The sequence below is a fragment of the Lactuca serriola genome, chromosome 1 (assembly GCF_051521515.1).
Source record: "Lactuca serriola cultivar US96UC23 chromosome 1, Lser_US96UC23_V15, whole genome shotgun sequence".
Taxonomy (NCBI): domain Eukaryota; kingdom Viridiplantae; phylum Streptophyta; class Magnoliopsida; order Asterales; family Asteraceae; genus Lactuca; species Lactuca serriola.
This window is the reverse complement of record NC_136408.1, coordinates 86,439,133-86,453,637: the sequence shown is the minus strand read 5'-3', so window position 1 is coordinate 86,453,637 and position 14,505 is coordinate 86,439,133. Positions and strand designations below refer to the sequence as shown.

The 14,505-nt window shown below is 31.2% G+C and overlaps 1 protein-coding gene across 1 annotated transcript; it reads right to left on the bottom strand.

Annotated features, from left to right (window-relative positions):
• Positions 1 to 1,210: 1,210 nt before the first annotated feature.
• LOC145094176 (IQ domain-containing protein IQM2-like) lies at positions 1,211 to 4,604 on the bottom strand. The gene is made up of 9 exons (XM_079032472.1): positions 4,470 to 4,604; positions 3,656 to 4,045; positions 3,436 to 3,550; positions 3,278 to 3,343; positions 3,084 to 3,172; positions 2,895 to 2,985; positions 2,468 to 2,707; positions 2,271 to 2,372; positions 1,211 to 2,000 (listed from the first exon to the last, which is right to left on the bottom strand). Exons 2-9 carry the CDS (start codon positions 3,991 to 3,993, stop codon positions 1,461 to 1,463), a joined length of 1,581 nt encoding a protein of 526 aa, XP_078888598.1. The 5' UTR covers positions 3,994 to 4,045; positions 4,470 to 4,604; the 3' UTR covers positions 1,211 to 1,460.
• Between the last annotated feature and the right edge of the window lie 9,901 nt (positions 4,605 to 14,505).

The window sequence follows — 14,505 nt, the reverse complement described above, 5'->3', positions numbered from 1 at the left end:
CATTATATGATATTCAATTATTCATAAGATTGACATGGAAATTCTTGATTTCATAGTTTAATTATATAAAATGTTTCGTTACTTTACAAACAACTTTCTCCATTGATAATTAAATAATCGTTAGGACTTGGTACTAACCAATATAAAAAAATGTAAATTAACACGCAAAAATATGTATTGAGCAAGCATAATCTTGAATTGGTCTATGCGTGGCAACATAATCTCTATATTCATATTTTATTTCCAAAGAAAAAACGAAAAAAAAAATCCCATCTACCTTGCCAAGACATTGCTACATAATTTCTAGGAGTTTTCATATTAAAATTTAGGGCAATACCCCTAATTTGTTATATTTATGCTATTTTTACGTTTGAATCAGTATATTTTATGTATATGATCCGTGTTGAATTTGATTTATATATTCTAAGTTAAATTAGATGAGGTGTATAAATACCCTTAAACTTGATGTATTCAAAGTTTAATTAGATGAGGTGTGTATATATATAACCTTAAACAAATCATGTTGCACAAAGTTGGTAAATTTGGTGAACAAAAACCAAAGAGCAAAATTACAAAATAATAAGAAGAAGAAAAGGAAAAGGAAAAATAAGAGAAATTGCATTCTTTAATTCATCAAACGACACAAATTGCTTTTGTACACGGTTTCCACATGTAGACAAGATCTCCATTTCCTTATCGATTACAACTTTGACCAACTAAATAGTCAACTCTCCAATCTTCTGTAACAAATCCTATTTCCATGAAAAAATCTTGCAACTTTCAAGTCTACTGCAAATACTCGTTTCTTGATGGTTTAATGTGCAAAGGTACAACCATACTTGCACAGAGTACATCTTGAAATGCTGTTATAACCATATTTGCACAGAGTACAACTTTAAGTCTTTACAATCTTTGTACAAGATCTTTTCGTTGAGTTCTTTTTAAGAAAGTTTCCAACTTTTGCATAAAAAGATTTTCTTGATGATTTGATTTAAAGATCTAAATAGAAGACTCAAATAGTCAAACCCATATCTCATAATCAATGAAAAAACACAAAAATCCGATCTTTTTTCATCAACTAATACTTATGTAATCTAAAGTAAAGACTCAAGATCCATGTATTATATAATCAAAGAAAGAAGTATTACCAATGAATACTCATGTAAGTTCATATAAAAGACTCAAAACCCTTGTATCAAATCAAAGAAAGTACACAAAAAATTCAATCTTTTTTCATTAAAAGAGTATTATCAATGAATACTCATGTAAAATCTACAACTTTTTTTTTCCAATTTGTATCTATACAAGACTTGGAAAACAAAGGAAAAACTATAACTCTATACATAATTTGTACATTTAAACTTCAAAAGAATGCCTAAACTACCTATGTCAATTTGCATTTGCTATCAACACTGGAAATCAACAAATTAATCAAACAACTCTAGAAACTATAAAGTCAACTAATATGATTTAAAAGTCAACGGGGATGATTGTGTTCTATTTCTTCGGTTAAACGACCTCAAACTTTTTGGAGACAAATTTGCTTGTTCTAAAGCATGTGATTGTAACTTTGAAGGGTAATCCCTCAAACAACCAATTCGAGGTCCAACTCCTGTGCTCCATTTGCACGAAAGTTGTCTTCCTAATTGAAAAGATTTTGTTTCTTTATGTGAATTGATTCTTTGAATGATAGATTCTTCCATTTCTTGCTCATGTTCATCATCCGAGTAACCATCTAACACGGATTTTGATTCTTTGAATGATCGATTCTCGGTCTTTAACTTAACATACAAATCGTTGTTGTTTGGTATTTCAAGAGCACTTAAAGTAAAACCACCGATAAACTTCGCCTTTTTTGTCGATACCAATGGCATATCTTGATCTTCAACGGTTTTTTCAAAAGTATGATCTTCATCTTCGGATGAGTGAGTTGCTACGTGAGCAATAATACTACTTTGTTTTCCAAGGTATTCTTTATCATCATCATCAATGGAATCCATCTGAAATCATAACAAAAGTGTAAGAATCAACTTTTAACTATCAAGAATAAAACAGAAAGCAGATACTAGCAAAAAAGCTGACACTATAGATGGGACAAGATTCAAAAGGTAAATATTGTACAAAAAGTACAAATTACGAAAAAGGACCCTAGGAGTCTAGGACCTAGCCTATTCGTATACTACACGACACTGATTTTAAGTATCCACACTCTGCTATCAAGAAAATCAAAATAAAATAGTGACAATTGAATATAGTTTTGTTTTTTTTACCTTTACATGAGAAGTATCCACGTCATTTTCATGGAGGAACGAAATGAAATCTTGAAAATTTTCTTTGGTAGGATGATAATGACCGCTATGAGGCCAAACCGCCTATTCAATAAACATATTAATATGAGAATCTTGTACTTTTTTTAAACAAGAAAAAGAGATTAATAATAATAATTAATGAATAATAATAATATTACCTTAAGGACACCTTTCTCAGCTACAATCCTCCCTGCAGCCAACGTGGCACCCCCAGAAAGAAAACTTGAATGTTGAAAAGAACCTTTCTTTTTTATCCCAACATATAAAATCTTGTTTGTGCTTAAAACAAAGATCCATTTAGCACCTTTTGTTTCTCCAGTAGTATCAATGAATTCGCCAGTTTGTTTGTAAAAAAACTTCCCACCTTCTATCACTACTTCATACGCCTTCCTCTCCATCTACAAAAAATCAAGAATCTTGATGAGATTCACTTCTTTATTCAACATACATCACAAAGTTCAATGCTTTATTCAAAATTACATCACAAAATCAAATCTTTATTCAATACCCATTACAAAGTTCAAAGCTTTATTCGATTTCCAATTTGGGTTTTCAAAAAAGATAGAAAAAGGACAAGAATTATACCGGGCCAAGATATTTGATGCATTGTTGTTGAAGCTTTGATCTTGGACACTTTTCAACAAGATTTATTTCTTTACCTTCTCCTATATCCAACCTGAGTTTTCAAAAAAATAAAAAGATTCAGTTTATATAAACTTTATAAACATTGATTCTGAATTCTGATAAGAATGTAAGATTGTGAAATGTAGTTACCAGTAAAAGAAGGGCTCTTTGCTTTGAGACTGAAACCATTTTAAGTAATAAAAGTGAAGATTATGACCATAACGATGCCTTGGATCAATCTGTATAAATATAAATATAACACAAACAAAATTAGAAAATTTATAGAGATTCAACAAAGTAGTAATAAATAATACTTTCACTTCATCATTTTAGGTTTCACTTACAGCTTCTAGCCAATGCTGCAAAGCAAGCTTCTGGGCTTTGGAATTTTGTGATAATCCTTTTCCAACCTGAAAAAATGAAGAAAAACTTTGTAAATTATCTGATTTTGATTATTTAATTACTTTTTTTTCTTTTAATATTTAAATGGTTTTGAATCTACCTTAGCAGCTCGTGTTCTTGCTCTGGCCCAACGTGATGTGGCTGTTTCATGTTTGTCGATATCAAAAAATGATATCGAACTCCTTTTGAGTTCTGCAAAATCTAGAACTTTCCACCTAAAACAATCATAAATATGAAGAATCTAAATTAGCAAAAATTAAAGTGATAAAAGCAATTCGAATTGAAGTAATTAAACAATCAAAGTATAATATAATACTAACCAGTTTTGTTCAATTAAAACTGCGCAATCTGCCAACTTTCTTCTTGTTCGAAAGCTTTTATACACTTTTTGCAACTTCGTAGCAGCTTCATGATCAGGGCTAGACAATTGCATTGTACTTTCGTTCTTTTTGGCATTAAATAATTCGTTTTCTTCTCGTGAAGGGATTTTGAGGGTCATTTTTTGAGGGCTTACAGATTTCGTTATGATTGATTCGGAATCTTGGCTCTTGAAACTGATTGATTTGACCAAAATTTTACCTTCTTCATCTTCTAAACAGTTGATGGAGGTTTCCAAATCTGTACAGGTGGCAAAGGGGCACGAAATTGATAATCCCATGCAAGTTTGAAAGGAATGTTTAACAGCTTATGAATCTTGATGTATGTTGTTCCTGTTACAAGAAATTCATTACGTTCGAATTAGAATCGATTATCAAGAACGTGTATGTTGTATAAGAATAGAAGATTGTAGAAACTAAAAAATGTAAGATTTATTAGGAGATATAACGTTTGAAGTTTAGTCATTTGTGATGACTAATACGATTACGCCAACAAACACCAAACAATTTGAACACAATGCTCGTTGTCGATGTAAATTCAAAAGGTTAGGGCTTTGATTGTAAAGAAAAATGAATCTTTAAGAATAATCAAACCTAGAAAGAGATAGATACACAGTTCAGATACCCACTTGCGCATTTCATCGAAAACCTCATGGGCATGAACAAAAGAGCGGAAAGATGCAAAATACTTATAATACCGAACAAAAATTAAAAAAGAAATGGGAAAAATCGTGGAAGAGAAAGAGTTAATGATAACCTTATAGAGAAATTGATGAGTAAAGACTGAGAAATTGGATTGATGTTGTGTTTGAGTATGTTTTTGTTGTCGATTTTGAGTTGAAATTGGGATGGAAACAGAGAAGTAGGAGTAGTTGGCTACTGTGATCGCAGAATTACTCTTATATATAGAAGCCGTCCAGTAGTTTCGGAGTATGCGTGTGAAAGGGGAAGAAGGGGTGGCACGTGGATGGACTTTTAGAGTATCATTTATTCTCGTAATAAATTTATATTTATATTTTTTTTTTCATTTTAAGTAATATGTCAATTTAATTAAAGTTTTATATAAAAAGTAAAATAGCTATATTCAAAGATTCATATCCATATTGGATATCTAATGTATAAATTGCAAAGCTAATTAAAAAACAATATTTTATTGTTATCTTAATAATTGATAAAGCATACTTTTATTGAACATCTAGAGCTTTTTATTGGAGTCTTTCAATGCAAAAAATTTCAAATGAAAAAGTTTATTATATCTCTATAATATGAAAGCTTTTTCGATTAGATTTTTATAGATTATTTTTATAAATTATGAATTTATATTTGGTTATAAATATATAAGATTCACACAATCGTTGAAAAAACTAATAAAAAACCTTGCTAAGTAATAAACAACTTTAAAAAATTGATTTGAAAAAAAAAAGCTTCCTCTATAGCTTTTTAAAGTTTTAAGAAGTTTTTGATTTAAAAAACTCTTCTCTAACCGTTTAATATACAAATTTATCCTTTTTTTTTTTTTTTTTTTTTTTTGTGTGTGTGTGTGTAAAACTTACATATATATGGTAATATATGATAAGTTTGATGCATATAAATGTTCAAATTTGATATAAAATGGTAATTCATTTATTCATTAATGATTAATATAATACATCACAAAGTGAAATAATGGATAGACCTATTATTTTCTTACAATCAATCTAAAATTATACAAAAAAATTGTTGGCATATTTTTATGTAATATAATACTCTATAAACAAAAACAATAGATTAAAATGTAGCATAAGACATGATTTCAAAATTTTGTTAATAAAATTTCATCTTTTGAAGACCCACAAAACCAAATGTGAATTATAAAACTTCTCTAATTCCAATTTAAATGTACTGTTTACTATATACTAAATGAAAATGTTGGTGGTGAAGTTTCCTTTTTAAAAACTATGCCAGCAACCTTTTTACTTTTAAAAACTATATTTGTTACCTCTCAATTTTCTAAAATATTAAAATTATATTTTCTATATCTCTACTATTTAAAATGTCATTGTGATTTTCTTTATTTTTCTAAACTTCTCTTTACTTTGTAAAATCATAATTTTCATAAGGGAAAATGACTTATATGGGTAATTAATTATTACCTTTGTATTCAACTGATCACTTTTTTTTTATCTGATTTACCATTAAACTTATTGTAGGTGTTCACAGAAACCACTGAAACCGGCTATTGAAGGTTTCCGGCAACTTTTTATCTTCGACGACTCTCCGGTCGTCTTCTCCGGCGAGCCTCCAGCAAAAATGATTTACCATTAAATGGTACGCTTCAACCTTCCCACCAGTACCATTGTTTCCGTCTCCGTCATCTCCGCCACCGCCTGTCTTCCCCTTCTTCTGACCACCGCCACCGCCTTTCTCCCCTCTGTCGTTACCACCACCACCCTTCCCTTTTCTTCTCATCACCGCCATCTTTCTTCGCCGGAACTATCCCCACCACCCTCTTCAGTCTCTGCTTCAGAACCTCCGTCAACATCTTCATATCAGTTTCCCCTTTCACAGTCACCATATCTTTGTTCTTATCAATTGACATCTCAATAAAATCACAGTTAAATTAAATCACAGAACAACATTGAGAGGAGAAACCAAAATTCTTGTTCTTATCAATCGACAGTTAAATTAAATCACAGAACAACATTGAGAGGAGAAACCAAAATTCCAAAATTACCCTTTGTTTTGTTGATAATTTTATGAATATTACGAACGCAACCCTGGCAGTGTAACGGAATCTCCAAAATTACCCTTTGTTATGCTGATAATTTTAATAGTACATCATTTTGCTGGAGGCTCGCCGGAGAAGACAACCGGAGAGTCGCCGGAGATAAGAAGTTGCAGGAAACCTTCAATAGCCGGTTTCAATGGTTTCTATGAACGTCTACAACATGTTTAATGGTAAATCAGATACAAAAAGAAAAAAAAAGTGACCAATTAAATACAAAAGAAATAGTTAATTACCCACCTAAGTCATTTATCCTTTTCATCACTTAACTTTGTACATTTTGAATTTTATAAAATGTTACCTTCAACCCCTTCAAATTAAAAAAAAAATTTGTTTATCTTTAGTAGTATATATATATAACTTGGATTTTACTTAATAACCTTCGTTCGTTAACTAGAAAAAAAACTACACGCTTATTTTTATTCAAGTGTCGGTGGATGTTTCCACCTATATTTTCCACTCTTCTACTTTGTAAAATGATACTTTTCATCCCTTATTTTTTTAAACACTTTGTAAAATGATATTTTTCACGTTTTTACTTTATAAAATGTCACTTTGATCCTTTCCATTTTGAACTTTCTAAAATATCATTTTCACCCTCAATTTTTTAAACTTTTGTGTTGTCCTTCGTAACATATATATATATATATATATATATATATATATATATATATATATATATATATATATATATATAATTTGATTTCCATTAATAATTTTCATCCGTTACCTTAAAAAAACTCAATTTTTTACGTGTTTATTTTTATGTATTTGTCCGTATATATAATTTGAGTTTCCTGCAGTTACAACCCTTCAACTTTGTAAATTTTACTTTAATCCCTTAGGCTTTAAACTTTTCATATAGTTATTACATGTTTGCTAAATACTTCATATATATTTTATACGTGCAACTCATCATTCGTCAAATACATTGCCGTCGTTGCAATGGGCGGCGGACAAACACCTTGTATATTATTGTATGCAATGTCTTTTCAAATACCAAGTAAACCGGTTTCTAAAAGTAACAATTACTCGATTTTAACAATTACTCGATTTTGTGATAATTTTGTGACTATCGTTGTTGATTATTGTGCATGGTCATATTCTATTTTAAAATAAAATTAAACCTGAAAAAAAGAGTCCATTCTATTTTGTTGGAAGATGTCAAAGTAAAAGTCCAAAGTGTCCAAGTAATTTGCTTTATAAAGGGTCCATTCGAATTGACCCGTTCGAACCATCGCCATTGCTTATGTAATATGTGAGGATGCACCTCTCAATGCCTTCTTTAGCTTAACTTGCAAGCTTTATCTATTATTCAAATCAATTAAAAATTATAATATTAAGTGGTTTCTAATTTTAATTAATTATTAAATAAATAAAATGACTTTTCATAATACAAAGCGAATAGCTATATGGCAACAAATTTTACACATGTTTTATTAGCTTGTATGGTATGGGCCTCTCAATGCATTTGAGAGACCGAGCTGGAACGCCTCAACGACGTTGAGGCTGAAGAAACACTGTTCCACCCAGCCGTTAGGTTAATTTTTATTGCCTGTTCGACGTGTCTCAACGGCAAAATAATAATAATGAACCTTTGACTTCATATTTAAAAAAACCTTTAAAGTGGTGTGGCGCGAATTTCCATTATATGACATGATTTAACAAAAATTTGATGTGGAGAAAGTGACTCATAGCCATAACCCTTATTATTTTTAGATCATCTTCAAACCTTAACATTATTTTTTACACTATACCTATAGTTATAATGTAAAACATAGTGTAAACACTAAAATCTTTCAACTCATTACACTATATTTAATATTAAAAAGAATATTCTAGATATATTGTTCTTTATTCAATATTATATTTAATGTTACACTAAAATCTAACATTATATATAATGTTATGTATAGTATAAAGTTAGAGCATTATAGTATGATTTATAGTGTAAAAGATGCTTTTTAATGTAGGATTAAAGATGCCCTTAAGGGTGTAAGTAGTCATTCCCTTCCAACCCTATTTGACTATATAGGTATCAGTTTATTTTTTTCATTTCTTATTTTTGTCTTTACCAACCACTATTCAAAGAACTTATCTTAACCATCCTAATTTTAATTAAAAAAATATTAACACGGTAATTAAAATTCTAATGTATAAGTATTGAAACATGTGGTACAACTAATGAAGCATGCGATAGGTGTCACAATTTATTTATTTTTTCTTATTTTTCTCTTTACCAATCAATTATTCAAAGAACTTATCTTAACCATCCTAATTTTAATTAAAAAATATTAACACGATAATTAAAATTCTAATGTATAAGTATTGAAGCATGTGGTACGACTAATGGAACATGTGAGAGAGAAACAGGTGAATGGGTTGGAAATGGTCACCAACACGACGAACCTACCGAGAGTGACACTGAGGGCTAGTGCCACACTAAGGGCCTTTCAACAAAGATTTTTATGGGTTGTATGTGAGAGAGAAACAGGTGAATGGGTTGTATGTGTACCATATGATGTTGTGGTATACTAAAACCCTTCAGTGGTATCAGAGCCTAGACTTGTTTTCAGTTATATTTGATGTGACTTATTTTTTAAAGCTGAGAATCTGCCCAGACTGAAAACTCAACGAGTTCTGGCTGTAAACTCGACGAGTTCATGTGTTAAGGCATGAACTCGACGAGTTCTTGTAAGGAACTCGACGAGTTTGTCTTCCAGTTGGCATATTTTCATGTTTTAAGGATGTAATCGGTCTAGAATCATTACCTTAAACTGTTTTGGACTTATAAAACCTGTTTTTGATGTGGTAATGTTCATTCTAATCCAATTCAAAAGATAATTGTCAATAGATTCATGTTTTGTATTAGTTTAATGATTAGGCTAATCACATTAAAATTGTTTGATATGAATTATCTTGTTCTTGTGAGTTTGCTTAGATTAATAGAAAAATTATGTGATAATGTGTTTTCAATCCAAATTGATCCAAAAGTTATTCATAAAATGTGTTTATGTAACTTGTCCTCAAGTTATATGAAAAGTCACATTTATGATTCTTAAAACTCATAAGATTTCCATAAGTTATGAAAATGGAGAGTCTCATTTTTAAATGTTTTAAAGTCTTTCATAACTTGTCCTCAAGTTATGAAACTTGAAGAGTTTTTCATTAAAACTACTTTAAACACATAAGTTATGAAATTGAAAAGTTAATAATAGTTCAAAACTTGCCCTCAAGTTTTGGAATTTGTAAAGTTTCCCTCATGAATACTTTAATTCCAAATTAAACCCTTAGAATTTTAAAAGTTAAAATTCAACCCTTATACTGTATAGTATTATAAGTTTATATATATATATATATATATATATATATATATATATATATATATATATATATATATGAATAACAACAAGTCAGTCTTACCGTTAGTAGGCCTCATTCACGAAGTCGGTCTATAAGGGGTATAAGGTTACTGCTTATAAAATGATAGTTTAATGGGTGTCCACTCTTACCCTCCACTTCCTTGACTGATGGAGGGTCGTTAGCCGAACGGGTAGGACAAGGACTATAATTCTCCCTTCATTATAAGTATAATGATAAATATAAAGTAACTAAACCTTTTATAAATTCCCAATCTTAGTTACTTTAGGATAATGTGAATTTGGTGCTAACTCATGAAATTACACTTTGCACTTTGTTTAAATCGTTAGTGGAGCGTGTGTGGTTAACCGACACACTAACTTGGATTTAACAAGGTAGACAAAGGGTAACTTACTGTTTATCATAGGATCAGTGGAGCGCGTGTGGTTAACCGACACATCGATTAAGTGATAAATATTAAGGGTACCAAGTATATTTGCATGGTTATTCACACCTTGTTTTGTGATCCTCGGTATCCAATTAAAATCTAATAAATTATTTTGTTTTTCATGGTGGAAATTGGTGAATCGTCATTCGCCTACCTTCAAATATTTTATAGCTTGGATTACGGCATCCCACTTCCAAGTTATAAAATATTGTGTTGGGTCCTAGCCTTAATATTTCATATTGGGTGTTATATTAAGGACTTTAAATCAACTAACTTGAATTTCTCCCATTGTAGATGTATGGTTCAGACAACTATGATCTTCCCAAATCTCTTGGAACAAGCTTTCCTAATGACGATGATGTCCCATGGTTGGATCATAGAAATCATACTTCTCTTCCTCCACCTCCTCCAATTATTCTCCCTAACCCACAAGTTCAAGGTCACTCAATCCTTATTAGCAAGCAAAGTCTATGTGTTCTCACATATTAGAGATAAAGTCACATATTGACAAGCCGGGAGAGTTGGTTGTCAAAGTCTTGAGGAAGCTGGATATTGAATAATCACTTCCTAAGTCACATAGTGAGTTCTTTAAGTACTACTATGTAACAGACTATGACATGACCCTTAATGATCTTATCTATTTTCTTGGTGCTACTGAATCAACAATGATTTAGAGCACTGGTAAAGCAAATTTGATTAGAAGATCAACTACCCAATATACCATGGACATTGACAATGGTAACATTGGATATCCAGAAAAGATTTCTCTTCCCAATGGAAAGGGATCAACCATAGTCAACTTTGTTGACCAAATGGTAAAGAGAAAGACTAAGTCTGAGATAGTCATGTGTACCATTCCAAAGGGTCCATATGTTTCTATTTCCAAAGGAATGGGCATTGGTTGTGAAGCTGCCTTAACTACCTGAAAGATCTGAGGGAAGGTCAAGTCAAAAAGTTCGACTCTGCTTCAGGTAAGTCCACTATCTAATCTATTAAGTTCCTATTTGGAGATTCTTAATACATTTTGATGTATGACAGGATCAAGCAAAGACAATGAAACTTAAAGGAAGAGTATGCTGAATATGATCGCGAAGACGGATTTCAACCGCATGGTTCGAAGATCGGATTCTTGAGCTACTACTTAGGAGTTATGATATATTGCTAGGAAATATGTAATAGCATAGTTTTTCATTTAAAGTTGCATTGTAAGGAAGAAGTTTTTCTGCATTTATAAATAAATAATTTTTTTTTATTTTATTATATCTACTTGCAATGGCAGTTATGAAAAATTGATGTTTGTATGTTTCTAGCAATAATGGAAATATGAATTTGATTCTTTCATTTGTGGTAGTGTCTAAATTTACCAAATAAGGAAAGATTCTCATCACCTAAGTTTCAATTGGATAGAAACTTGGAATCATGCAAGTCGTATGATGAATGAGAATTTTCATCTTTGGAAAATTAAGACTAATTCCTTGTTCTCATGTATATGTGAGTCAAGTGAAGGACAAAGGGACTGAGTACACATTCTTGTGCACTAGTCAAGTCAACCACAAAAGATCAATAAGACTATTCGTCGTGATTTACTAAAGTTTAGTAAATATGGTTATACTTACAAGTTTAAGTATAATTCTAAAGCATTGGAAAAGTTTCGATGTATGGCAGAACGAATCAGAAGAATCAAATTAGGCAGAGAGATAAAAGTTTCTCAAATCTGAAAAGATGGGAGAGTACTTTAGTATCATGTTTTGTGATCATCTAAATGATTAAGAAACCATATTACAATTGGTTCTCTAAGGACATCTTAGTGCATTTCTATGGCTAAGAAGGGGAATCGTGAATTGTTGAAATGGTTAAATCAAGAAGATGAGTCATACTTCGTTCCAAAACAAGTCTTAGAGTCATACTCCAAGATTGTAATTTGATTGACACATCTTAAAGAAGGTTTATTAACACTTGTCAAATGTAAGAGTAAAATGTGTCCTACTCTTGTACATTTGAAATTGGTAAGCTGTGATGTTTTGGATAAAACAGAGACCAATTTAGGCCAATTGTGTGAAGTGTTTGTCTTGATAAGAATCCACACTATCTCTTAAATATTTGTTTGTCAAGGAATGGGCCTGGCAAGAGAGTCTTATATGTCAAGAAGACAGTGGGAGTCTTAAAGATCTTGAAAGAATTTCAAGATCTAATCAAGAATAAAACCGGTAGTTTCTCACTAGCTCACGACTTGAGGTTTATAACCTATCCTGTTGACATATTCCTATACCCATTCCAGTTAAAGTTGGCTTTGCATATGAGTTCTGAGAGTTCTCAATTGGTTGCATAACAACTTGGAAGCAATGTTAGACCCTTGTGTTGCCAGGTGGCAAGAAGTTAAGACTGCACAAGTTCAGTCCATATGAGTTTGGATTTGTCATTAACCATGTCTTGGGATTATGGTTTTGACAAATTCACATGGATAGGAACACATACACCATAAAATCTAAGTGCCATAAGGTTTCTCTCCGATTCATGAAAATGATGGTGAGGAAACGCTTTCACTAAGTGATTTGAAGTAGATAACAATTATGATATTTGCGTTCTCAAAGTCGTTAGTGGAGCGTGTGTGGTTAACCAGCACACTAACATGTACTTGTGAGGAATGGAAAAGGTCTAAACAATTGAGACTATGATTACGACATCCGTTTTCATAGTTATGAAATTGTTTAGACATACATGTGTGCTATCTAAGGAAAAGTGTATGATTTTGATAAAGTCTTTATCAATTCATCTCGTATCAAAAGTCTGAACTTTGGTAAGAAAGTCAATAAAGTATTGATTTCTAGAAGTCCAGCTGATTTCTGAGTACATGTCAAAGCTAGTGGGAGCATAAGTGTTATGCTAATAATCATCATGTTAGTGGGAGCATGATAATTATGATAAGTGTTGCAAGTTAGAATTGTTAATTATAGAAAACAAAAGTTTCAATTAGGAAAAGTTGGTTTGCTATAATTAAGGGAGAGGAAATTGTACTTCATTTCAATTCTAAAAGCTTAGATTGAGGTTTTAATCATCTTTAGTCAAGGATATATATATATATATATATATATATATATATGAATTTTATGTTGGAATGGCTCAACTTAAGGAAATTCTATATATTTTGCGTTCTTAAAATTCGATTATGATTACGGCATCCATCTTCATAGTCGAATTATGAAAACATGGCAAATAAAAATATTATAGCAAAAGACCGGTCTAGAATCACATCTTGATGTGAGACATCATGAATCGTGTCCCATATGCTTCGGGTGTAGGATTGATTGCATGTGCTATAATACTTATCTTTTCTAAATTTTTCCAAATGCCTTGTGGCATTAAGAGGGGAAAAAGGTCTAGAATTGGATATGACTAAAATGATTAAGCAATTGTCGAGGACAATCTAAGGTTTACCAAAGATTGGTTGTTTAAGGACAGTTGGAAGTATAGTGTTAACTTTGGAAGGACGATATTGACATATTCTGAAAGGAGGCAACTCTTGTTCAGAAGTGATAGTCAAAATGGGAATATGGAAATGACTCCATAGGTGGAAGTTATTCAATCTGTGTAAGATTATAAAACTTAATGCAAGAAGGATGTTCAAAGCAATGTACTTTGAATATGAGACTTTGTTTCCATGGAGTTGATCTCCATTGGAATACTCTGTAATGTTTGCTGACAAGTCTTTGTGACTCTGCACATAATCATTACAGAGGATCAATGTATATAAGTTTAAAATCTAACAAATTTCGGTAAATGGCAGGAATTTGGAATTCGTGCATTTACGGTAAGGATTTGGGATTGTGAAAGGAGAATCATTGGAATTATGTTCAATCGATCTATTCCACAAAGTAAATATCATAGACAAACATAGTGTGCATACTTGGTGTATGGCATGACTAGTGTTTAGAAAACATAGTGTACATGCTTGGAGCATGGGACAACTATTGTTTTAATTCAAGTATTAAGTTGATAAATTGAAACATTATACAATGAATAATATGTAATCAATATGGCGATAAATAAAAGTGTTCTATTTATATTCATAAGTTCTGTGACCATATTGGATTCGATTATTCTTGTGTTTCACTTTGCATGTTTTGACTTCCAGAACAACTAGGTTATTCTTCCCGAGTGACTAAGTTATTCAAACCATCCACAGTCGGTCATATGTTGGAAGTAGATATGAATCAAGACTAT

Coding starts and splice junctions, on each gene's coding strand:
- LOC145094176 (XM_079032472.1), bottom strand. CDS start 3,993: ATGGGATTATCAATTTCGTGCCCCTTTGCCACCTGTACAGATTTGGAA. Junction 3,173..3,277: donor TGCAGCATTGGCTAGAAGCT/GTAAGTGAAACC, acceptor ATATTTATACAG/ATTGATCCAAGGCATCGTTA. Junction 2,373..2,467: donor CTGAGAAAGGTGTCCTTAAG/GTAATATTATTA, acceptor TTTATTGAATAG/GCGGTTTGGCCTCATAGCGG.